General features: G+C 44.0%; 1 protein-coding gene across 4 annotated transcripts in view; it reads left to right on the top strand.

Moving 5' to 3' along the window:
* ARHGAP29 (Rho GTPase activating protein 29) overlaps window positions 1-26,533 on the top strand; it is a 323,518-nt gene that overhangs the window by 251,618 nt on the left and 45,367 nt on the right. For all 4 annotated transcript variants that reach the window (XM_085601475.1, XM_085601476.1, XM_085601477.1 and 1 more), the window contains 5 exons: window positions 1,920-2,018; window positions 16,539-16,702; window positions 19,236-19,424; window positions 19,565-19,702; window positions 22,042-22,274. In XM_085601475.1, coding sequence (XP_085457601.1) covers window positions 1,920-2,018; window positions 16,539-16,702; window positions 19,236-19,424; window positions 19,565-19,702; window positions 22,042-22,274 — 823 coding nt within the window. The remainder of the gene's footprint in view (window positions 1-1,919; window positions 2,019-16,538; window positions 16,703-19,235; window positions 19,425-19,564; window positions 19,703-22,041; window positions 22,275-26,533) is intronic.

Consider the following 26,533-nt stretch of genomic DNA (forward strand, 5'->3'; position numbering starts at 1 on the left):
AGGATTGCATCCTAACTAGACTGATCTTATTTCCCTTTGCTCAGTGCAGTCAGGCTGAAGACACTTTCCATAACTTCACAGTGAAATCTATTTCGAGATTCCTCTTCCTTAGCACCAGGTAGTTCTGGTCAACTTCCCTCTGCTGTATTCTTGCTAACTTAGGTTTCTATTGGCCTAACTTTGTTTGCCTCTGTATCTCAGATCATCTTGCCCTGTATCCCTGCCATCACCCAGGATGTTCCACTGTTGATGACCATGCTTGTACCATACCAGAGGCAGCTAAGTTGGCTTTTCATGCAGATGCCCATATTCATGCCTTCTGGTGTAGGCTTTACTCTCTGGATGCCAGTTCAATGCTTTACTACTGGTTCAATTAAGGCGGACATTTCAGTTTTCTCTAATTACCTGCTAGTACTTCTGAGTTGATAATCAGTTTCTCTATGTTGAGGGCATATAGTAAAAGGATTGTGGAATAATGAAATGTTGCTAGTACAGAGGTACTTTTTACTCTAGAATTTTTCATATTACCTTATGTCTCTAGATCAAGTAGTGGTGTTTATGGTGCTGGCTTTATACCTAGACATTATATGAGGGTATTTGTACTATACATCCCAGACTACAATATGTATAACCTTTTCCATCCTGGATATTCTGAATTGTTGTATGCAACCCCCGAGAACTTCCATCTTGCACAAGTGAAGTTTTTTGAATATATAGTGGCTGGCTAAACTGCAAACAAGCAGTGTGCTGTCTCAAAATGCAGCAAAGATTGAAGGAATTCACTGTGCTTAGCTTGCATCAGTATCGGTCTCCAAATGCCTTGCATCTGCAATATGAGTTATGCTCATCCTCCCATAACTAGTTTCCCTGTTGCGAGCACTGGTACTAGGTCCACAAGTCCCATTAAAATTACTAGTATCAGGACATTATTTATCTAACTCACTCAGGGTCCGATGTACCAACAATAGTAAGAGTGATTACCAAATAGCGATTTTTTGCAAATTGCTATTTGGTAATCGCTAATACTAATATATAAAGGAGTTACTTAGACCCTATTTCTTAAATAGCGATTCGTAGTGGGTAGCAAATAGACCTGCCTCATGAATATTTATGAGGTAGGTCACAATTTGTGACCTACTGCGAATCGCTGCCATCACAAGGATGCTAGCATGCTATGGTCAGCAGACCACCACGATTGTGATTGCTTTTGAATACAGCATTTTTTTTTTTTTTTTTTAAAGCAATCTGCTTAGCTTAAAGGAAAACAGGATGTATTTAAAAAGCAAAAAAAATAAACGGATAAGTTTCATTTTTTAAGAGTAGGCAGTGGCCCTTTGGAATATTTATTCAACCATTCATTTGCGAATGAGTTACCACCAACTTTGGGTTGGCGGTAAAGGGCAAATGTGTTGCGACCATATGTCGCACAACATTCATACGTACCAATGTGAATCGGTATATGAAAGGGAAGCCCCAAACACGCCTCCTTCCAGATACTTAATCGCAAACGCAAATTGCAATTCTGTTACAGGTTACCAAATCGCAATTTGGGATTTTATACATTAAAGAAAGGCATTTTTGCGTCTGCAAACGGCAGATTCTGTGAATCTGGCTAATTGCGATAGCAAAAATGTTTTGTACATCCAGTCCTCGGTTCTTTACTGTTTAAATATATTACAACCTCTGGCGAAAATGTGTAATATAGCGCGTTTAAGTAGCAAACAAGCTGTGTTCCACCATGCAAGACAGCAGAAATACAAGAATGAATAAGTATTTTGAGGCATGCGTTACAGTTGACAACCATTTGTTGATGAAGTTTTAATTACTGAATGCAAGGGTTTATAGTTTTGTATGAAGACACTTTAATATGTTTGTTGGAAGTGGGATAAAAAAAAACATTTTTTTTTCTCCTCATTTAGGAGATTTTAAACGGAGACTACCACGAACCCCATCTACTGGCACCATGTCATCTGCAGATGATTTGGATGAAAGAGAGCCACCATCTCCTTCGGATAATGGTATGCCTGAGGCTTCAAATCTTTTTTATCAAATTACACATCAGAATGCATGTTTTTGCATAAGCAACATAGGCAAGGTTTTATTTGAAGCCTTGGTTTTGTACCTTTTTGCTGTCATTTTGATTTGTAGTCCCTCCACTTGAAATTGAACATGGCATTTTTGAAGTATGTGGCCTCTTCTGATTGATGCTTCTAGCCACAGATTTCTCACTCTTCAAATATGCCCACAGATGTCAGACTGGATCTGGCCGTTTTTCATAGCAGTACTCCTATACGTTTCTAGGTGGAGCTGTGCAGCACTGCATTGGCTTCATTCTGCCCCGAAAAGCGAAGGAACGGAGCTGTATACAAGCGCTACCCCTGTATATTGACGCCAGTCCATTTCTTTCCGTGCCTTCAAAGGCAGATCCAGATTTTTGCCCCCTCTATCATCAGTCTTTTGACAGTTTTCACAACAATATCCAGTTTTTAAGGGATTGGTGTCCCCTCCAAAAACTACAGACTTCAAAAGATTCTGTGACCATAGAAAACAGATGTCTTGTCACAGACCCGGACAAGATGTCTTTGTTGTTTGGGCTCTGGGCACAACTACAGGTGATGAGTAAGCCTTTGTGCAACTGAAGGCGATCCAGGACTGCGAAGGTATAGCCGAACAGAGGAAGAAGTCGCAAGGTGCAATCCATATCAAGTGTCTGGACCTACTCCCATTCCCAAAGCAACTCCCATGAGAAGTCTTCGCGGTCGAAGGCCTCTGCTAAGTTGAATTATAAGCGGAAATATACGAAAACTAGTTGGATTAGATCCATTCTGCCAACCTCTCTATCTACAAGGTAGTTTTGAGGGAGTGAAGGTGCTGATCTACAATTTAGGAGTCTATTCCACATCTGATCTCAATGTGACCCAAAATGCCCAAGACACTGGTGGCACTACAGCAGGTCAAAGCCTTTAAGAGGGCCATGCTGCATCTCTTTGGCACTCTTTCGACTCCCTCTGGAATGCCGTTGGGCCCCCAAGATCTGCAGGAACCGGTCATTGGATAACTGCTGGTCGATCCACACTTTGGACCACTTGGACCAGTGTCTTGTTGAGCACTGACTGGGACAAGCTTCCACTGCGGCTCTGAGACTAATGTCAGTCTCTCTGCCATCGAAGCCAGTGCTGAAGCAACCAATGAAAAGAACCCAATGAGACATAAAAGAATCCAATGCAGACACCCGCCCAGGGCTTTCCACTACTTGGGGATGACAGTGGTGGGGATGGAGAGGATTTACTCCCCCACACTATGCTGATGACAGCTTTTACATGGACTTACTGGAGACCAATAGACTTGATACTTCCCCCTTATTGAGGGTTGAATTCACCTTTTGGCCCCCAATGGAGCAGAGTGCCTCCTGTGCTGTGGTTTTTTGACAAAATGCCTTCCATTGCAATCAAGACAAATCCCCTCACAGAACTTTTGCAACTTCAGGTAGCCTATCCTTCCATTTAATGAAAGGCTCACTGACACTTTAATGGGCACTACCTGTTATTGTCCACCAGTTAATACGCAGTTTGCCAGCCAGTTACCATAGACCTCTTCTGGAGAACCTGATTTCCTTTCACAGCATCCTACTACAGAGTCTGGTAGTACAGACGTCCATGAATCAGTAAGGTAAATCCAAGTTTATTCCCTGTGACCTTATAACCTCTCTTCCCCCCCAACAAATGTTTTCATCAGCCTTCCAGGAGGCCAAGATTCTCAAAAATGCGTGATTTGTGCTGACTTTGATACTAGGATTGGAACCAGTGTTGTGCTCCGTTGCCATGCGTGGATTCATTCCACCGGTTTCTCATGAGATGCACAGGTCTCCCATATGGCCTTTCGATGACTAGCGCCTATTCGACAATAAAACAGATTCTGCCTTAGAATGTTTTCAACTGTGTGTTATTTGCCTAGAATGTTTTCAGCAAAGAAGGACCGCTCTCTGGGTCTTCTGGCCCCTGCCAAAGAGTTTCCTCACCAGTTCAGGAATTTCCGAGTCTATTCCAAGGGTTAGCATACAGCCTACGCCAGTCTTTTTGTAGACTGAGACGTTGATCTAGCAGGTAAGAGAGTTCACCACAGGCATCAGTTTTCCCAGTCCTGTTCCCTTGCCGCACCAGCCTCCAAGCCAGTTTAGATTGATATTAGTGGCACATAATCGCGCTATGGGAAGCATGATCCACCACTTACTTCCATGGTGATGCTCAATCACATCTGACAGATGGTTCCTCCAGATCATGCAGCATGGCTATTCCCTTCTTCTTTCTGCCCCACCGCACCTTTCTCCCACATTAGAACGGCTCTCAGAAGAGCACCTGTACATTCTAATGCAAAAGGGGTGAGCCTTTCAGAGGGTTCCAGACTCTGAAATAGGGATCGGTTGTTAACGGAGGTTGCGGGTTCAAGTTTTCCCCTACTTAAGTGACTGGCTCTTAAAGGCAGGCTCGCCACAGTCAGTTGAGAACCAACTCCAGATGACAGAGAATCTCCTGATATCGTTGGGTACTCAATCAACAAGCTGAAGTCACACAACTCCTTCATAGCAGCTTCCCTTTGTAGAAATTGTCTTGGACATTATGCAGTTCACTGCTTTTCCTCCATCTCAGCGAGTCCAGGATACTCTGGCTGTGATCCTGACATTTCAACCTTGGTCCTGAATTTCAGGTACAACAACACTGAGGTTTCATGGCCTATTAACCTCCTGCATTCTGTTTGTTCATTATGCCAGGTGACATATGTGGGTCTGTAATGGAGTCTGAAATCTCGGTGAACCCAGCACCAGGAAACCTGGCAGCGGCAGACCCCGTCCCTTCCTCGCCCAGTGTTGACTGTGGTGAGTGATGAATCACTGCGTTTGTTTCCAAAGTCATCTGGGAGAAGACGATATCAAAGGTCTCTGGTCTCCATCGGAATCCCGGCTCCATTTCACCCTGTTGGAGTTGACGGCCATTTATTTGACGCAATAGGCTTTCCTGCTCTTTATCAAGGAAAGACTGGTGCAGGTTTTCACTTGCAACACTACTGCTATGTGATACTGCAAAAAGCAGGGTGGAGTGGGGTCCTGTTTCGAGATGCTGTCAGCTGCCGCTGGTGTTGCCTGGAGCATCCGGCCATCTCCCTGACATGAACCATTTGGAAGGATATATTGAAACGTCAGGGCATCTGAGCTCAGCCAGCGGCACCTAGTGATTCTTCAAAAGTGTCTGCATCTCGAGATGCATCTTTAGCTGGAGTGGAACACGGAACTCCTCTTTGCCTTTCCGTCTCTGCCTCTCTTGCCCTGAAGTCTGAAGATTAGTAACCACTGAGCCCAAGCCATCCTAGTGGCTGTGGATTGGGCTAGGAGAGTGTACTCAGATCTTCTGGGCATGATCATCTATCCTTCAATCAATCTTGAAAATTGGTCCAGGGGATACACTCTTCCTAATCTATCAGTACGAGCAAACACAAAAAGTGGTGTCCTTTCCCAATCAGATACCCTGTAGTATGTTGTCAAATAAGAACAAAATCTTTTCCTTAGTGTAAGACCATTTCCCCCTTCTAGTATTCGCATACTTCGAGCGGGGATTTGAGGAGGAACATGGCAGCCGCAGCTTAATGGTCGCGGGGCCACTCCTCCGGGCTCCGAATGGCGGCAGGAGACCAAGGCTCGGGAAATCACCGTTAACTTCAATAACTCCTTACCTCTTCTGTGTGGGTATTTTTTTTGAGTAGGACTCGTGTGCAGTTTTTTCGTCTCTTCGGGGCCGGAATGCGAGGGGGGTTGCTGCAGCCAGCGCGGGACGTTCCAACGGCGGCTGACGCCCTGGTACTCCTGGGATTCCCAGGAGGAAGGGACGGGGCGGAGCTACCGCGGGGAAGCCGCACTGGAGGTGGGGGATTGCCACGAGTGTCTGGAGACGCAGCAAGCTTTTCCCCCTGCTGTTGTGCTGTGCAAGGGGAAGAGCGTGTAACCTGGAGGTTGCCAGTTTGGTTCCGAAACAGGTAGGAGGTGCATTGCCGCGGTGGGCCTCCCTGGGGGAGGCTCAAGAGGCCACTTTGCCCAATTTGGATATTCCGCTTGAAGGAAGAACAGCGTGGGGGGTAGCGGCGGCTGCGGCAGCTGATGGTGTGCTTCTGTCCCTAAAAAATTACGGGGGAATAAAAGGAATATCGACTACTGCAGCAGAGGACAGTCTTGGAGAGGGCTACCTTGATTGTAACAAGAGGGGTGCTATACTTCAGGAGGGAACGTCTCCCCCCCCCAAACTGAGTAGATACTCACTGCGAGCAAGGGCAGCCCACCTGGCATCCAACACAGCGATTACACATTCAGTCCTACCCTCGCGCGTCTTTCCACCGGTGGCGGAAGTTAGAACCTCTGGTAAACAGGGGGGGAACACTAGCATATCAGTGTCCTCAGTAGAGCCTAAAAATCAAAAGGGTAAGGCGAAACCCCGTGACAAAAAATTAACTCTCACCAAATCAATAATCACCCAGTCACTGAAAACCTTTTACCGGGTTATGTCTCTCTCTTCAACAAAATCAAAGTCCTCTCCCCCATTTCAACCTGGGGCCAAAAGCATGCTCAAGCCCAGTATCACTCCAGCGCCCGTGCTGACTCCAGTACCGCTTCTTGATCCCCCTCTGCCCCCCCCCCCCCCCCCCTCAAATTCTCAAAAGTGAAGATGGTGGGGGGCACATCTAGCGAGCACAGCAGAGTTCAAGAAAAAAACACGCTGCCAAACTCTGGCGAAACTTCTAAGCCTCCAGAAATTGCCAAAATAATTAATTTGGAACCGGAGGTACACCCGGAAATCAGTCTTACTAACAGATTCTCAGTGTTCGGGCAGACGGAGCGAGACAGAGTCCTAAATCAGGATCAGGAGCAAGATCAGGTCCGAGGAGAAGGGAGAGGATGGGCTGAGCAAGAAACGGTACAGAAGGTCGGGTTGGAGCAAGATGAGCAGGTTGCAGAACAAATGGAATCTTCTAATAGTTCCAATGATCAGAGCAATAGTACCCTTACTCCCTCTCCCCTCAAACTCCGGAGCATTTCAGTACTAAATCCATACTCCCATGCAGACCTCCTTTTGGCCATGAAAGATGAGATGACAAGTAGATTCATAGTCTCCGAGGCGAATCAAGCTGACCTGGCGAACAGGTTTTTAGTCTCGGAGGCGAACCCGGCGGCTATTCGGACTTCATGTGAGGCCCTTGCTCAGAGGTTAGAAGAGGTCACCGCAAGGACCGAGGCAATCGAAGAGGAAATTCCCAAGCTAAAAAATGCGATTGAGTCTACCTCCTCACAGCTGGCGAAATTATCTACACAAAATAAAGAATTGAAAGACGATCTTGAAAGATTGGAGAATCATTCGAGGAAAAATCATTTGAAATTTTTAAATATTCCTGAAGCCTTGGAGGGAGAGGACATAAAGGGGTTTCTGATCACCCTACTGAAGGGCACAGTCCTTAAGAGCTATTCCAATATCGATCTTAATTATGAAATTCAGAGGGCCCACAGACCCTTTAAAAGAAATCTGCGAAGGCAGAAACCCTGAAAGTTCTGGTAAATGTTCTATCATATTCAGTCAAAGAGCAGATTTTGTCTGCTGCTCTAAAGGAAGGGGTTATCTCGTCCCCATTTCCAGACCTATCTCCCTTCACCTTGTCCATTAGATCGGACATCTTGGACATAACTGCTGAAAGACAATGGGAACTGGGCAAAAGACTGGCAGAGCTAAATAGTCTAGGGGCAAAAGCCCAATTGAGGTTCCCCGCCAGTGATGTGGAATAACCACATGCATATGATCCGCTCTATAGAAGAAGCAGATTCTCTTATCGCAAAGATACAGCTCGGAAAGCGGGGGGGGGGGGGGGAGTAAAGGAAGAATGAAGAGGTTCCTTGAGAGCTTGGTTTAGAGTCTTTGTACCTAGTAGATGTAATGTAATGTAATTGTATTATAGCCCGGGGGAGTAGTACCTGAATAGGCGTAGCCTATTAGAAGGGAGGGTTCCTCAGGGTGCAGGGGGATTCAGGGGTCACGGGGGTTTCCGAAGGGAGGGGGGTTGGGGGGGAGCACCGGGTGGGGTTCAAATTGGGAGAAAAATAATAAAATATTCCTCATCACACCTAGTATTAAGAGATATCCATTCAACTCCAGAAAAAGGTGTCTGGGCCGCGGAAGGGTAAAATGAAAGGGGGTCGTAATATTCAATTTATTTCATGGAATTTAAATGGTCTGCGATGCCCAAGGAGACAGACTAATTTTTAAATACCTAGAGTTGTCACCAGCAAGGGTCTGTTTGTTGCAAGAAACCCATTTAAATCAAAGAGGGTCACAGATTATCTTCTCTAAAATTCCCTGGATACAATGTTTCGGCTACTCCCAACAATCAATAAATAACCATGGGGTTGCTATTCTGGTAAAGAAAGGGGTTCCCTGCATGATCAAATCCGTTCAGACAGACCAAACAGGCAGATGGATCATTGCACAGCTGGTTTTTGATTGAGTCGAATTGATTTGTTCATATTTTTATGGCCCTAATATAGACAATCCAACTTCTTTGGCTAGACTGCAAGATAATCGGATCAGGATGAATCCTCCTCTGGGGATTTTAATATTCGGCTTGATCCAATTTGAGTCATGTTAAAGGGAATCTGCGTTCTCGCAGGGTTATGAAAAATCTATTACTAAATATAAATTTGGTAGATCTCTGGAGAGCTAAGATGGGGAGTGTCCAGGGCTTTACTTTTTATTGTAAAAAAATATCATCATTCCCCCAGAATAGAGTATGTTTTGATTAATAGAGAGAACTTAGATAATATCCTTAGTATATCGTTATTGCCGTCTCATTTATCCGATCACGCTCCCCTTCTGTTTTTATACTCTATAAATAATAATAGTCCACAATCAAGATGGACACTGAATAGAACAATGTTATCAGATTCAGGAATTATCCAGTCAATCAGAGAGTTCTCTCTTGAATTCTTTAAAATCAATGTAGGCTCCACATCAATAGAACTCGTGTGGGATGCCTACAAGGCCAGTTTGAGAGGTTCATTACATAGCTTAATAAGCTTCAAGAACAGAACTAAGGCCCTGGAAATGCAGACCTTGGAGAATAGAATATCTGAACTTGAAGCGGAAAGGAGGCTTATCAATCGGGAGGATATTGGAAAATCGAACTTGATAGGGAAGAGATTGGAGGAGGCTGGGCAGGATCTTAGGGCCTTCCTGGACCTGAAATGTAAGGCCCAGTGGCAAGTCTGCAATATGGAAGACTTCGAATACGGTGAAAGAGCTGGGTCCTTACTGGCCTGGAAAGCGAGAATAGACCGGGCAAAAAACAACATAAACTTCTCATAGATAGTGGGGGGCCCAAATCTAGTAAGCCAGAAGAGATGCAGAAATGTCTTCTGTCTCTCTTTTCGAATTTATATAGGGAGAACATAGATCCCCCTCATGACCTGATATCGTCATGGTTAAGCGATAAGTCTTTGTCTGTTCTCACTGAATCCTCCAAAGAGGCCATGGATGCCCCCATATCTACTGAGGAGATTAGAGACCAAATAAAGAGATCAAAAAAGCAGCTGGCCTCGATGCCCTCCCCAATGAAGTGTATAAATTATTACTCAACAAATTTCTACCTATACTCCACACTTTATTTAACTCAGTTTAAAGCTCCACTGGGGTAATCCCCAGTTCCTGGAAGGAGGCCACGATCGTTTTAATATTGAAGCCAGGAAAAGACCCTCTGATGGCTGACTCCTACCGCCTGATCTCCCTGCTGTTAGAAAAACCCCACTCCCACACCATGAAGGGTGGTGGTAATGGGGTCTTCCCAGACATACACAGTGGTAGCTTGGCTCGAGTGGTCAGGGGTCAGGCACCGTGTTAAGCATACGCAATACTCATACAATAACCATGCGTGCATCCGTTCCAAAAACAACACTACACCGTAAAAATTATGAAAATATCTCTGTGTTTATCTTCTTTTCTCTTAGTTGCTGATTAAATAAATAATAATACAATCACAGTACACAAGCTTCTCCTTAAAAAGTGCAGGTCAAATAAATAATAACACTTACAGGTGCAATAAATAGGTTCAGGTCAAATAAATACTGTGAGGGAATAAATACTGTACAGGAATAATTTAGATAAATACAATAAATACAGTACCCTCAATAAATAATACCAGCCAACAATGACATTTGTAAAATCAGATCACATTTAAAATACTATGGGCTGATTTGGCCCAGTCACAGCTTGTGGTTAGGTGGATGGGCTGTGGGTGTCTCACCTAGCTTGGGTAAGGCTGAGGCTAAAACTGAGGTAGATCAAGGGTAATCTAGGAATCTGCTCTCCCAACCTACACAACCCCTCACACAGGTCACTGTATCAGTCTCAGTCCACCCCTGGCAATTCCAGGCTGGTTCTAACACCTCTTTATCCCTTAGGATGGTCTCTTAGAGCTCCACAGGGCCTTAGGCGCCCTCTATTCCACTTACTGCCCTTTTTATGAAGCTCCGACGCCGCTGGAGTCGTGTCGACGCCGTGAGGCGGTTCCGGTTCGATGTCGGCGGCCTCGGCACAATGTCAGTTCTTGACGACGCCGGTAGGCGGTTCCGGTTCGATGTCGGCGGCCTCGGCTCGATGTCGACCTCCGGTTCGATGACGTCGGGCTGTCTTGGCTCGATGTCGACTTCGGGCAGCTCCGGTTCGATGTCGGCGGCCTCGGCTCGATGTCGACCTCCGGTTCGATGACGTCGGGCTGTCTTGGCTCGATATCGACTTCCGCCGGCTCCGGAGTGCGACCTCCACTCCCGACCTCCGGCACGATTCTCTTCAGGTTCCGGCGACTCCGGAGTGCGATCTCCACTCCCGACCTCCGGCACGATTCACCTCGGTCTCCGGCGACTCCGGAGGGCGGACTTCACTCCCCCGTCGACGCCGCTCACTTGACCTCAGGTGTCTTCCTCCTCGACCTCTGGTACTCCACACGACCTCCGTCGGCGCCCTCTCTCGACCTCTGGCGGCTCCGGGTACGACGTCTGCTTTCCAGTCAGCGCCGCTTCTCCACCTCGGGCTCCAGGTCTCAGGCTTCTCGACGTCGGACTCCAGGGAAACCAATAAACAGGTCAGATTCTTGCTTTTCTTTACTTCTAAGGCCTGTTCCTGCTGTCCAGGTCCTTAAGATGGTTTTTCTTGCTTTTTCCCACACAGGGCTCCAGGCTGGGCTCAGTCAGTAGGGACTAGTATCAAGGGTGGGTTTATGGACCCCACTCCAGGCACAAGTTTCCACCCCTGCTGCCTCACTCCTTCCTCCTTCAGGTTTCTGCTGCTCTCTCTTCACCAGTCAGGTGCCAACTGCCAGCTCCAACTGTCAACTCTGGCTTAGCTTCCCAACATTCCAAACCGCCTCCAACTGTCACAGGGTTCTGGAATGTTCTGGAAGGTGCTGGTAGGTTCCATTGGGTTCTGATGATGTCACAGGTGGCCACCATTTTGTGCTCCAGGCCCTCAGACAGAAGTTCCAGGGGTAGATAAAATGGCTCCCTGAATCTGCATCAATACTAAAAAGTCTGGTGGTTCCCAAAAAGGAAAAATACTAACAGGGTTTGAGGCAAAAGTGGGACAAAATAAATAATGATGAGGAGGGACCACCCAAAGGGCTGACAGGTCTAACACCGACTATAAGATCTTTATGGGCATTCTGGCAGGGAGATTGGCAAAATTGGCACCAGCCTGATCAATACTAACCAGAAAGGCTTTATGGTAGGGAGAATAATCCAGGAACAAACCCAACTATTGGTAGGAAATATCGACTTGGCTGAGACAAGGTCGGATCCCCTGGCGGTAGTGGCCTTGGATGCCGCCAAGGCTTTCGATCGTGTGTGTTGATCGTGTGTGTTGGAGATATCTTTGGGGGGGTCATGGAGGCTATGGGTATTGGCCCCATTTTCGTGCAGACTTTAAAGAATTGTTATAAAGGGGCTTCTGGGAAGATCTTATTGAATGGTTCTCTGACCCCCTGCTTCGACATCCTGAGAGGAACAAGACAGGGATTTCCCCTATCCCCTCTTTTATTTAATATATATATTGAACCCCTAGCGCAGGCAATCAGATTGGATAACACCATTACTCCATTTAGTTCGCAGAATTATCAGTGCAAAATAGCACTGTAAGCCGATGATGTTATAGTGTATACTAGCGATCCAGATTTTACCATTCCGCGGCTTGAAAACACGTTGAAGGAGTTTGGTTTGATCTCTGGACATCTTGCTAACTCGGCTAAAACTGAAGTTATGTGTTGGAACACAGCTTATAGAGGTGGCCCCATTAGCAAAGAATTCAGGTATTTAGGGGATACTATTGTTAAGGACCTGAACAAAATCCCCCTAATAAATCTGGCAAAATTTGCAAAGGAAATTGACTACCTCTTCGCCAGATGGAAAAATCTCCCCCTGACGATCTACGGGAGAGTTAATCTGGTGAAGATGTCCGTCTTGCCTAAGTTGACATGCCTTTTTAATGCAGTCCCCTTAACTTTTCCCCAGAAAAATATTAGTAAGATCCAGGGTAAAATAGGAAGTTTTATATGGGGACAAAAAAGCTCAAGGATGTTGTGGTAAAATTAAGAAAAAATCTTTTAAAAGGTGGGTTGGCTCTTCCAGACATTACCTGGTACTTAATGGCCTTTCAATTCAAGGGCATCAGGATGCTGCTGACTACTCCAGAGGAAACCACATGGGGCAGGCTACTTGGAGAAATGACACTAACGGAGGGAGGCAGTGGATGTGGTGGGTTTTTATATAAATTCGGGGCACCCAGATTTTTCAAGTGTGTACGTCTTAAGGTCCTGAAGGCCGCTTTGATGACCTGGAACAAACAGACGTATTTGGGGCATAGGTTACTTCTCCGACTTTGCCCCATTTGGGATTCTCCGGGCACCCCTCTTGACTGTGCGACAGCTTGGCGGTCCCGATTAAAAGAGCTGGTCTGCTAAGGTGGGCGGGCCTGGTGGATCTAGATGGGGTCCTCCCCTGGGAGGTTTTACAAACCAAGATTGGCCCCACTTTTTCCACGTTCAAGTTTCTCCAGTTAAAATCATGGTACGAGGCTGAAGCGGGAGAAATTAAAGGGAGCTGGGAACTCGAACAGATACTACAAGATCCGCAGCCTAAAAAGAAGGAAATTTCTTTGTGGTATACAAGGCTTCTTGAAGCAGAGGACCGTGAGGTTCCTCTTCAAACATCGGTATGGAACTCAACTCCACTTGCCCAAGGTATAGAAGAATCGTTTGCAGCTTCCTTTAAGTCACTCTACAAATACATCAAGCCCGCTCGCTTAAAGAAGAACCACTTTTTCGTGCTTAACAGGCTATATTATACCCCGGCCAGAATTGCCAAATTTTCTCCCGTACCTGCCCCAACCTGCCCCAGGTGTAAACTAGATCAAGCGGACGACATTCATATGTTTTTCGAATGTCCAGAGTTAAGCTCTTTTTGGAAAAATGTGGGGGAATCATTATCAGCTATCTTTGAAATTGATATAGAGGTTGACCTCCACCTTGTGATTCTTGGTAAAAATGACCCAGTAAATGGGCCGCTTATACAGACCCATAAGGGCTTATTGTTATACCCTATTATTCTGGCCAGGAGGGAGATTTGCATTAGGTGGAAAGACCCGACCCCTCCGGACATAGAAAGTTGGTTAAAAGCCGCGCTGAGGATGGCACAGCTAGAGCAAGATAGTAGGGGGGGGGATAGGCACGACAACACCTGGCTCCCACTACTAACCTGGGGACGGCGCCTCTGATTCCTGGTTAAATAATGGTGACATAAGTGGGTCCAATGATTACACCAGACCCCAAATACGTGGGGAAGGCTTGATGGCCTAGACAAAAGCAGTTAGCCGAAGGGCGCCCAGGTCTAAAATGGTCGGCTTGCAAAATCTGCCAACATCTTTGGTGAGATGAGGACAAAAAAAATAGTATTAGCATACTTCATCATTGGGTCTCTACCAGGATTGGCTCAACCATATTCCAGGGAGCACTTTAGATATTATTGTGATTGGGTACCTAGAATAGATAAAATTACCTCAAACAGACCCAGGTTTCCCTTTATTAGTGGTCTGATTGGATATATATTAAAATTATCTTGAAGGGGGGTAAGGATGTTGTTTCTTATGACCCTAGATTGCAGTTGACCAGTTTCAGCCCCTATGTTAAGGCCTCTCGGGTCCAAGCTTTTGTCAGGATGTCAGTGTATTGTTTGCTCCAATTACACAATCATTCAGTTTGTACAGGGCATGCAAGACTTACTTGAATGCAAGGTGAGTGATAACTCGCCTAATCGTAGGATCTTAGTTCCTGAAAGAAAAGTAACTCGTATTCAAGTCTTTTAATTAGAATGTGGGGTAAGCATCGGGAAAGTGACTGAAGCTTCCATTGTTTGTTTTCCAGAACCCGTATTGATGGTATAGGTGACCATCAACCTGATAGTGTCTATCTGTGCATAATTGATAATAGATAATAGCTGTGTCAAAATCATGTGGACAATCCAACCGTGCTAAACAGTTTATACACGTGGCTCACTTGCTTTTACAGGTATTAGTGCTACGCATATTTTGTGTTCATTTTCATCATGCCTTGAACACATTATTTCGCAAACCATTAGGTACCCCGTGTTGGCTAGTACATTGGCATCTTCATCATCCGCTCAGGATACTATTTCCAGAGAATCTTCTGTTGTAGTTCCCAAACCTGCACAATCTACATTTCCCATACAAGCCAAACTTTCAGATATGTATTTTTTTTTTCTCCCTGCTCGGTCTTGCGTTGGGCATGATGAAATGCTTTTGTCTGCCTTTTTGTTTTTGTTGGACCAACTGTCTTTGCTGTTGTCACCTTGTGTGATGTGGTTTATTAAATGTTTGACACGCGTGTGTACTCCCTCCAAGCTGATACACAGCTCCTCGTTGCATCTTCTGAATTTAAGACTGTGTTCCTCATTGTGATCACGTCCACTCATTACGTGAGTTAACTCCTGGCTCTTAACAGTACATCTACCCTACACCACCCTTTTTCCAGACAAGCTAGTGCTGAGGACGCTGGTGCCTTCATGCTAAACGTTGCGACTCCTTTACACGCTGGGCAATCAATCACTCTCCCTGTGTTCTTTGCCTCACCGCAGCCTTTGAAAGAGAAGGCGTGGCTCCATTGGTTGGACTCCAAAAGAGCTTTGAGCTCTTACAACGATTGTACCAAGGATTATTGGGTTGGCGATACGCTTTTTGTGAGTGGTCTCTGGGGTGAAGAAAGGAAAAGCTGTGCAGAAAAGGACTCTGTTGAGGCGGATTGTCCTGTGTATTAAGATCTGCCATGGATTGGCCAAAAGACAGGCTTCAGAAGGTCACCAGGGTGAAGGTTACTACCACTGTGTTGGCCCATAGATGTCTTGTTCTTGACATAGGTCAGGCAACAATGTGGACATCAGTACACATGTTTACAAAGCACTTCTGCTTTGACAACCAGGTCCGATAGGATGGGCCTTTTAGCCATTTGGTCCGACAAGATTTTCCGGTCTGAGCCCACTTGACAGACCCTCCACCTTTAAAAGGTACAACTTTGGTATCTATTCTAAAGGTGAGGAATCTGCTGTTAAAAGTATCCATCAGAAGAACTAGTTACTTACCTTGCGTAATGCTCTTTCTGGTGGATACTCTGTCTAACCACAGATTTCTCACTGCACTCAAACCTTCCCATTCTGCAGCGGGATATCTTTTTACTGTCTTAATGGGTCCCAAATTTGAGATCGGAAAACTGCTACTGGCAATTCTTTTGTGCTGTGCGTCCAAGGGTGCAGAAAGAATCAGGTAGGAACCTGACATTAGCGTGCAGAGGTGGCACTTGTTTGCTGCTTTGCTCCATTACTTAGGAGGCAGAACAAAGCCAATATGAGGCCGCATGGTACTACTTAGAGGCACTTGGGAATACTGCTATAAAAAAAAGTATGGATCCAGTCTGGCGCCTAGGGGAATATTTAAAAGGTGAGGAATTTGTAGTTTGATATAGTATCACCAGAAAGAGCGTTACTGAAAGTAAGTAGCTTGTTCTTTAGTGCCTTGTTATAGATCATTTTGGACAATGCATGGCAATTAAGACTCCAAGCCTATCCATGCTTTGCCCTTTGGTAATTTTTTAAGGCATTGTATTTAGTTTTCTGCTAAGATTAGCACTTTATAGGTATACGTGAGTGAAATTGTGTAATATGTTGCATTTTTTGTGGCCCGCCTGATGCTTCTAGTCGGTTAATCATCTCTATGTCCCCTATCGAAAAGGAATGGATACAAATTCAGATAAAATATATATCAATTTAATCTGTGTTTAATCCAGGCATTTGCTGATAAATATCTGTAAATTAAATATTGATGTAACAAGTAAATTTAGTCTGTTTGCCCACAGTTTTATTCATGTTTACATTTAGAAAAACTGTTGTTTTTTTTGTTTTTAAGGTTTAAATGATCTTGTATCTGAAATGGCAAATTCTCCTGGGCCATTTAGAAACACTGTTATGTCTAAAGCTGCACAAACTCACAAGCTTCGAAAGCTAAGAGCTCCATCAAAGTGCAGAGAATGCGACAGCTTGGTGGTGTTTCACGGAGCAGAGTGTGAGGAGGTATGATGTCCTGTACTTGTACTACCTATTGCTTCCTTTGTGGTCACTTTCCTCTCTTGTCTGCTTTCTTCCATCTCTGTATGGCTTTAAGTTCCTGCCCAGTTTCTCACAGACTAAAGCTCACTTGCTACCCGATTGAGCTCAGACAGAAATGCTAAAAATATAAAGCAAATGTTATAAATAGTGTAACAAATGGATGTTCTTCCAGAAATCAGCTTGTCCTTTTCTCCAGCACCTTCTTCAGATAAAGAGACATGTATTTCTGTAAGTTTATTCCTTCGCGCTGCTGTACGCTCACGGTGCACTAGGCACTTTAGCTAAATTGTGATCAATATGGATTTTAAGTGTTTTTATTTTAAATAGTCTGTTAATTGATGAAATGCCAGAGTGTGGGTGAGGTACATATGTACGGTTGATGAATTGTTTTGTAATATAGAAGGAACAGCAGTCCGCCTTTTGCGTCTGGTTTGTTTTATGCATTTTAATGTATTTTATTGATATTTTTTTTTTTAAATCTTTGTGTGCACTTATGTATGCTTTTAGTTTATGTCAAATAAATTTTGTATTCATTCTTCCACAAATCCTCCCTCCCTTCTGTGCCACTTCCACCCGACCCCTCCCACTTGTACACAACCCAGAGCTCATCTGAAATTACTTCAAAGCACTATAATTTGGAAAGATTTCAAGAAAATGGTTTTAATTCTAAGAGACCATGCTTTGACAATCGCAGCAGATCTGTTTTATGTATAGCGATTTGAAATTATATATACTCAAACAAATACAGTGAATGTTTGGATGGCTAAGGACTTTCAAGACAACTTATAGTATCTGAAAACATCCTTTAAGTAAAGCTTTGTCTTTAAGGAAACAAACATCTGCAAAGATGGACCATTAGAAAATATTGGCTTTGGCTAATCCGAGTTTATCCTCTAACAGTGACTCAATTAGGTTGTTTTACTTTAAAAAAACATGTTGGAATGAAACTACTAAATTAAAATCATTCACAGCAATATATAATTGTTGGAGTTTGAAAAAAATTAAAGTGGTAGTAACCAATAAGCAGAAATAATTCAAAGGAAAAATTAAGCAAAGAACCAACTGATACATATTAATTTCACCAAAAATTAATTTATAGTACAGTGTTGTACATAGAAAAATAGTGCACATTTTTTTAAAAATACAGTAAGAAATTTATAGAGCTCTTACCCTTCAAAAACATTGCATGTATAATTTTCCAGTATTTTATATCTGGCTTTTATGTTTCTGTGCTTTAAGTTCCACATACATTACATCTTATCAAAAAGTGTAGGATAACGCTGTCATATCAAAAACTGTCGTGGAACCTCTATCACCAAGATACCTTCAGTCTTCATCAGGACACACAACCAATTGTTAGGCAATTTGTTTGTGAAAAAACTCACAAATCTTGAAAGATTGTACAATACTAAAACAAGCCATTCTTAATGACCTTCAGAAAAAAGGTACTATTTTGTGAAAATCCATAAAAAAAACCTACTAAAAACAATCTTTAAAAAAATATTTTAGGAAAAATTGTAACTTGCCATCTGATCAAAAGCACTCTTACTTAAATAAAACGGAGTTAGAAACATTAATTTGAATATAGGTTGGTTTAAATTTTTTTCCTAATAAATCTCGCAAGTTCATAGGGTGTCCAGTTATAGAGGTTATTTGCTTTCATGATAATGGACAACCAGGTTGTCCGTGTCAACAATCCAATATTAACCATTAAGTGTCCACTTGAGTTAAAATCAATTAAACCAAGGCCAATATTTTTACTTTTTTTTTTCCTAGCAAGTCAGAAGCACTCAAACTAATACTAGTAATATTTGGTCGTCCCATCCCATAATACATGATATTCAGGAAAACTCCACTTAAAGAACAGTATGAGTATACATACCCTGAGCAATCACAATTACTGTTGGCTAATGGCCCATGAGTTTTCCTACCCTATTCTTTCAGAATACAAAATCGGCCAAATTTACTCCATATTTAAATCTAATGAAATATTTACTCACATGAATGTCTCAGAAGTGTAGAGGTTCATTGTGAATCGGCTTGTTTCATGGTTCTAGTTCACATGATACATTCTACCTCAATTTTCAAGGTTTTCTTGGAATTGAAGACTGTATAGAGTATAGTTCTGGAATACTTTCTTATTTGATTGTCTAATCTGAATGTAATTTATTGCTTCTATTTCTCATTCAGAGAATTCTTTAACTTGAAATTAATACAGCATCACAAGAGATTCAATTCCTTGGTTTGCATTTCATGGGGAGCATTTACATTTTCTATCTCAAAGGTTGACACTGTTTCTCAAACGTAGATGCAAATAAGTGTCAATGTAAGGTAAAATGTTGAGATTGTTCAATATAGAACTACTGTCACAAGTACACATCTTCACTTTGGTACAAACAGGTTTAACCCGATTGCACCGATTTTGTTTTTTGCCTTCCTACATGACATTATACTTTGTTTCTTAATTTACCTCTTTATTTCCTGCCTCTTGATGCAGTGCTCCCTTGCTTGCCACAAGAAATGCCTGGAAACATTAGCAATTCAGTGTGGACACAAAAAACTCCATGGAAAGCTTCATCTGTTTGGTGTGGATTTTGCTCAAGCTGCAAGAAATGTCCCTGATGGCATCCCTGCCATAGTCAAGAAGTGTACTTATGAAATAGAAAGCAGAGCCTTGAACGTAAAGGTATACTAGTTTTACACAGTTGCTTTACATGATTCATGACTTACTTGGCTGTTTTGCTTGTTTTTAAAGTGATTTAGACTGAAGTTGCTAAAGTAGCTGACACTGTGGTCTCTCTTTTTACACATCGTCTTCAATTGAAGGGTATCTATCGGGTAAATGGAGCTAAATCAAGAGTAGAGAAGCTATGTCAAGCCTTTGAAAATGGAAATGACTTGGTGGAGCTGTCGGAACTATATGCGCATGACATTAGCAACGTACTCAAGCTTTATCTTCGTCAGGTATATTCATTTTAATTTGTTATGAGGATTTGTTTAGTGCCTTTATCACTTAAGGGGTATCCAGTCACTGAATCCAAAGGTTTTTAAGCATTAAGGGCCAGTGGTACTGGGATAACAGGATCATTTCACAAGAATTTGCTAATCTAGTAGGTCCCTTAAACTGATGGTGCTAAGCTTTTGTTTTTACCAATGCTGTCTTGTACAACAATGTGAAAAATATATTTGGAAAAAAAAACAAAATGGCCATGTGTCACATTTGGATACACATCTTGCCCTTGGAAAATGTTTTCACTTAGAGAAAATCCTTTTTCAATATGGTATTGGTGCCTGGTAATGACATATGTATGGGCATTTGTTTTGAAAACTAGTTTTCCCACAAAAAGTAATTCCTAGATAGCACCATTGTGTACTCATGTATTGTGATGCCTCAGCTCATGTGTACTCTTTGTAATGCACAGGAGGCCATTTTTTTCACTTTAAATTTAGCATTCTAAGGCAAGCACAGAAAAATGAAATTGAAGTTTTGAGCCATATAAACCTTTCTTTTTAATAAAAAATAGAAAGCGGGGAGAGTGGGGTGATCAAAAGCAAGGGGGCCCATAAAACAACAAGGAACTGAAAAGGGGAACAAAAAGCAACAATAGCATAGGGGGTGACATAGCAGTAGAGAAGTGGTATGGAAGCAATGCACACAGTGGAAAAAGGGGTGGGTCAAGCACCTAAGGTGAGAGAAGGTCAAAAAAGCATTCACGTTCATTGAGTGCTGAAAGAAAGTATAATTCTCTTACTGGAGGAATTGTGCCCTACCACTGCATACAATCAGGAAAAAAAGATGAAGTAAAGCCATCAAAATAAGAAGCAAGGAAATTAGATTGATAAGAAAGCCAACCAAAGATGAGCAATTGTTTCACCTAAAGCCAACTGTTAGTATTTTTGATTGTATACAGTAGGCCTCCGACAACAAGACCGGTAGGGATGTCTGTAGGTGAGTCCTAAAAATGTAATAAACAATGCACAATCTAGAATATAAGACAAGATGATAGAGGAGTACAAAGGGAAAGAACAATAAATGAATAAAAACGCAGTGGGATCCAAAATAAATTAATTGTTTCCCTAATTGTTTAATGGACGCTATCATCATAATTTTTATGGGGAGATAATTACAAATTGACTTGCTGTGCCCAAAAATTAAATATATTTTTGGATAAAAAAAACCTTAAGTTTTACATTTCACTCAGGAATGTTTTAAGTTTGAGCTTATCCTTTAAATGATAGCGGAGAGAACAGAACAATCTGGACATATTGTTTGGTTTATGATATTCGATAGCTTCAGCTTGTAGGCATGCCATAAGAGCCTCTTTGTTCCGTAAATAGTTTAAAACATTTATTTTACCGTTCCATCTCTATGGCTTTATACCATGGACAAAACCGAGCTCATAGGAAAGCGTAGTAAGTGTCGCTGTAACACACAAGTTGTGTGACTGTGCTTTACATGTGAGCTGTGGATAAATTAAGATGGTGGTGTGTGCACAGGTAACAGAACAGGATTACCCATCCGTTACTGACCAAATAGTCTACACTCTTTTACCTTGTCAAAACATGAGAGGTGGGTTGCCTGGCATAAATGACAAGTCAGGTGAGGTTTCGGAGACATATGGCCTGTGGGGTTTCATGTGTGTTTGGTATAAAATGTGTAAAATAGAATTATACAATTTTTGAGGTTTCTGTTTTGACTATTTAGACATTGTCCATCTGTTCTGGAGCTTTTCCATACCTCTTCTGCCCTTCATCTCACTCTTTCTGAGCCCGCCTATCTCCGCTTCTGTCTCCCTTCACTCCATATTCCCACCGCTTTATTTCACCATTCCAGATGTCTCCTCCCACTCCTTCAGTCTCCAATTGCCAATCTTACCCATTCCTACGTGTTTCAGCTCTGAATGCCTCATAAGACTAAAACATCTGGAAAACAGTAGTTATTGCCATCATTCCAATCCATATGATTTGCCAGACCAGTTTAAACTTTCAATTCCACATGTTAATTTAGTTGCAGCAATCTACAGTTGCAGGCACATAATTATTTTATTTTTTCTGCACCTAGTGTAGTAGGGTTTGGGCGTTACAAATAATTGAGCTGGCACATGTGGTAGCGAATGTGTGTTTTGGCATACAGTGCATCTAATTTTGGCAGAAGGGCTGACTTTTTTTTTTACTAATCATTAAAAGAAGATGGGAATAAATTGTGATTTAGCAGGCACCATGGGTAGTCAAAATTTGGAAGGCGAGAGGTAATTGTTCGGCTTCTATGTATTTACGGTTAAAATTGTTTGTGTTGGATTCAGCTTCCAGAGCCTCTCATTTTATTTCGCCTCTACAATGAATTCATTGGACTTGCTAAAGAAAGCCAATATGTTAATGAGGAGATGGACCCAAAACAGACCAGTCCTACGTCAAAGACAAAGCTGTCAATAGGTGTTGAGCTAAGTCGAATCCTCGTAAAACTAAGAGATCTTCTCAAGCAGCTACCGGAGCCAAGCTTTAAAACGCTACAGTACCTAATAGGGCATCTGCACAGGTAAGGAGTGTGCTATTTAATTGTCTTCTATAGATATTGAAACCATCTCTCAATGGCATTCTTTTTTTAAACATGCATTGTTGTAAGTGGTCTGTAAAATTATTAGCATAGACGCTATCCTTAGACTACATACACTTTGTACACATTTGTACATCTGTGAAACAGACTTTGTGTCAGTGTCGGTGCCACTGACTGACAGAAAAAGAGTTGTTTTTGTTTTTGTTTTTTTTTTAACCAAAATTCATGAATCCACAATAAAACGAGGATTTACCTTATGTTCTTAGCTTGTGCTGCTGTAGATAGACATGCCCTCCATACTCCTGCAATCTATGTTGGATGTAACCATTTGCTGGATGTTTTTTTAGCAAAGAGGTTTTAGACTGCAAGATATATTGTGCCCCGTCCCTCATCCGACAATGCATCAAGGCAAAGTCTCTGCCTCAGATTTCTTTTTTTTTTTTCTTTCTGCCATCTAGTTCAGACGTTCCAGGACCAACATTTTCTCACAAACATTTAGTCTCACTCGCTGAGAATTCGAGCCCAGCGAAAGAACATTACACCAGATCAGCTACTGCTTACAGGTTCATCAGAGGCAAAACAGTCTTCATAAAAACAGACCACATGACTGCCATGTACTACATCCAGAAGAGGGAGTTGGCTCACTTGCTTCAGCTGTTAACTATAGCCCAAAAGATTTAGCTAGTCGGAATTACATTCATCACCTAGTGAAGCATCTGCTTGAGGTGGTCAATGACTTTGTGGATCTGCTAAGCAGGATGCAAGCTCCCACTAAGACCAGATCAACAAATTTACCCTTAGAGCCAACTCTGATACCCAGGCAGCTGAATCGGGTACCTCAGATGTTAGTTTTATTACCTTAAACTTCCAAAGGAATGTATGCAAATCCTACTTTAGGTAATTAATCCTATTATGCCGCGTGCTTGCTGTACAGCAAAGTGGAAACAATTTGTGCATTATAAAGCATCTGTGCAAGACGTCTGCTGTCTTTTACATCTGCAAAAAGCGGTGTAGGCATGTATTTTCATTCGCTTCCATTTAGCTTCAGTTGCAGCCTACATGCAAAACTGAGAACATTTAAAATAACTCTATGGAGGACCTTAAAAGAATGAAACTCCAAGAACTCCTTCAGCGCCAACCTGAAATTTGAACCTAGTCCTAAAAAGACTGATGGGTCCCCTTTTCGAACCATAACATTCTTGTGACGTACAGTTCTTGTCCTAGAAGATAACCTTGTGTTCGAGGCATATGAGCTGCAGATTGTACACTTTGCATAGATCGCCATCTGGTGTTGGGCCCGGATGTTTGTAGTTTGTTTTTGTTCTTTGGACAGTCTTTGGAAGTCACGAGTTCGGTGACTCCTCCTTCAGTCCGTACTGCGCATGGGCTTCGGCTCCATCCTCAGATTGTTTTTTTTCCGCCATCGGGCTCGGATGTGATACTTCGTGCTCCGGCTTCGAACTTCTACGGTTCCAGCCTCGATGGAAAATCCTCGTTCATCAAGTTTCTTCATCTATCTTCATCTCTCGAAGAGGCACTTTTCTCGATTCCACACATCGGCACCGGCCTTCGGGCCCTCCTCTACTCTGGTCCCGGCCGATGGAAAGGACTCCGTTCAAAAAGTGCCCAAAATGTGGGTCTAAATTTCCCCACACCGACCTCCATCAGGTGTGTAACCTTTGCCTCTCTCCAGAACACGAGGCTAGAGACTGCCCCGCGTGTAAGTCTTTTCGATCAAAAAAGACCATCCGGGATCGAAGAGCTCGACGCACCATGGCGCACTCATCGACCGCGGCTCCACCGGACATCTTCGGAGACGACACCGAAGCTTCGGGGCAACACCACACCGAGCAGGAGGAAGACATCGTCAGCGCTTCCGAGGCCGACGACTCCGACCTGGAGGACATCACACCGGCGCAGAGGGTCGTGAGTACTCTACCCCCTCCCACCCCCGCGCCCAAATCCAAAGAGACTCAGGTTACACCTTCGCCTTCGGGCCTGGGGAAAATCAAACACGCAGCTTCTATCACCCCACCTTCGGGCCCGGTGTCGAAGCCTCACAAGTCTCACGGCAGCTCGGGCTCGAGCCAGCCGACGCCTGGTGCCGATAAACACCGTTCGGCACCGAAGAAAGTGACGCCCAGCTCGACTCCGAAGCCACCGGTGCCGAAGCCTGGACTTTCGGTGCCGACGAAACACAAGCACAAATCCCTCGGCACCGACGCTCCGGCGTCGAAGCCTACCTCGACGCCGAACAAACCGGAGGTTCCAAAAAGACATGGCGCAGAGAAACCACCCAAGTCCTCGGCTCCGAAAACATTGGCGCCAGCGGACGATTCGGCGCCACCGGACCTTTTTTACACCCGATCCTTATCAAAAAACCTTATCAAAGGATCCAAAGACTGGGCTATTGACTTTGACTGTCAAGAAAAGAAGTCTTGACACACCAGCTCCTCCTCCACCACCCAAGCGGAAGGACTCTGCCACATCTCCTCTCAGAGTGCCCTCCCCACCACCTCCTACACCTCCTCCTCCACCTCTTCCACCTCCTCTCCCTCCCAGGTCTCCGCCACCCTTGCCTCATCATTCCCCGACCCCGTCCCCAGATCCGGATTACGGGGATCCAGATTATGACCCGGCGGACGCCCCAATGGACCCCACACCACCGGGGACCCCAGACCCATGGGAAGATTACCAAAACCCTGACATACCAGATGTGCCTCAAGATGACAACTACCCATCCAGGCCATCTTCCCCAGAGGACTCACTAGGGTTTCACCACTTAGTGCAGAGAGCAGCACACTACCACGGGGTGGAACTACATAGCGAACCAGTGGAAGACGACTTCTTACTGGATACGTTTGATATTCAGGATAAGTCCACAGCCATCTTGCCCATGCTTAAGGGTGTCACCAAACATGCAGCAGAGGTGTTCAAAGACCCTGTCAGGGCCAGGGTCTTAAGCCCCAGAATAGAAAAAAAAAGTACAAAGCAGCACCCACAGACCCTACATACATTAAGGGCCCTGCTCCCTTAGATTCCCTAGTTGTGTCCACAGCTAGAAAGCGGTCTAACTCCCAGTCCTCAGGTGAGACCCCACCGCCAGATAAGGAATCAAAACTCCTAGATGCGTCTGGTAAACGCACTGCCTCGCAAGCCGCGAACATCTGGCGCATTGCGAATACACAAGCGCTGCTTGCACGTTATGACAGAGCACACTACGATGAGCTTAAGGCTCTTATGCAGCACCTCCCGGAAAAACACAAACGTAAAGCTCATGACCTAATACAGGAGGGAAAGCTCATTACTAACACCTCCATTAAATGTGCCCTCGATGCAGCGGACACTGCTTCTAGAGCCATAAATACTAGTGTCCTGCTTCATCGTCATGCCTGGCTCAGGATCTCAGGGTTCAAGCCAGAAGTCCAGGCATCCATACTAAATCACCCCTTTGACCAACAAAGTCTCTTTGGGCCAAAGGTAGACGAAGCATTAGAAAAAATGAAAAAGGACACGGACACAGCAAAGTCTATGGGGGCATTACAATCACAGACCCCTAAACGCTCCTTTCGGCGTTCGTCCTTTCGTAGCACAGGCAGAGGCTACTCCACCGATAGCGCCTCTACCTCCTACAAGTCCCCTCCTCAAAATACCTTCTCAAAGGGCTACCAAAGGGGTGGATACAGGGGCAACAACAATAAGGGCAGGGGCAAAACTAACACCACCCGTTCTGCCACCCCGCCCGCACAATGACTTCCCTCCGCTCCCCCCAGACCATCCCACTCCGGTCGGGGGCAGACTGCGACACTTTATCCACGCCTGGGAGTCCATAACATCGGACAAATGGGTGACCCAAATTATTCGGTCAGGGTACTGTCTCGAGCTAACATCTACCCCACCCAATATCCCACCAAGGCGCCGTCCAATGTCTCAAGAACATTCCACACTGCTCAAACAGGAGGTGCTCTCCCTCCTCCAAAAACACGCTATAGAGCAGGTCCCTGTCAATCAGCAAAATCTAGGGGTCTACTCTCTGTATTTTCTAATACTGAAATAAGACGGGACCCTGAGGCCCATTCTGGACCTCCGGCCTCTAAATGCATACATACATTCAGACCATTTCCACATGGTCACCCTACAACAAGTCCTCCCGCTCCTCTGTCAGGGAGACTTTCTCACTACCTTGGATCTGAAAGACGCATACTTTCACATTCCAATACACCCTTCTCACAGGAAGTACC

This window comes from Triturus cristatus, chromosome 4_2, assembly GCF_964204655.1.
Source record: "Triturus cristatus chromosome 4_2, aTriCri1.1, whole genome shotgun sequence".
NCBI lineage: Eukaryota > Metazoa > Chordata > Amphibia > Caudata > Salamandridae > Triturus > Triturus cristatus.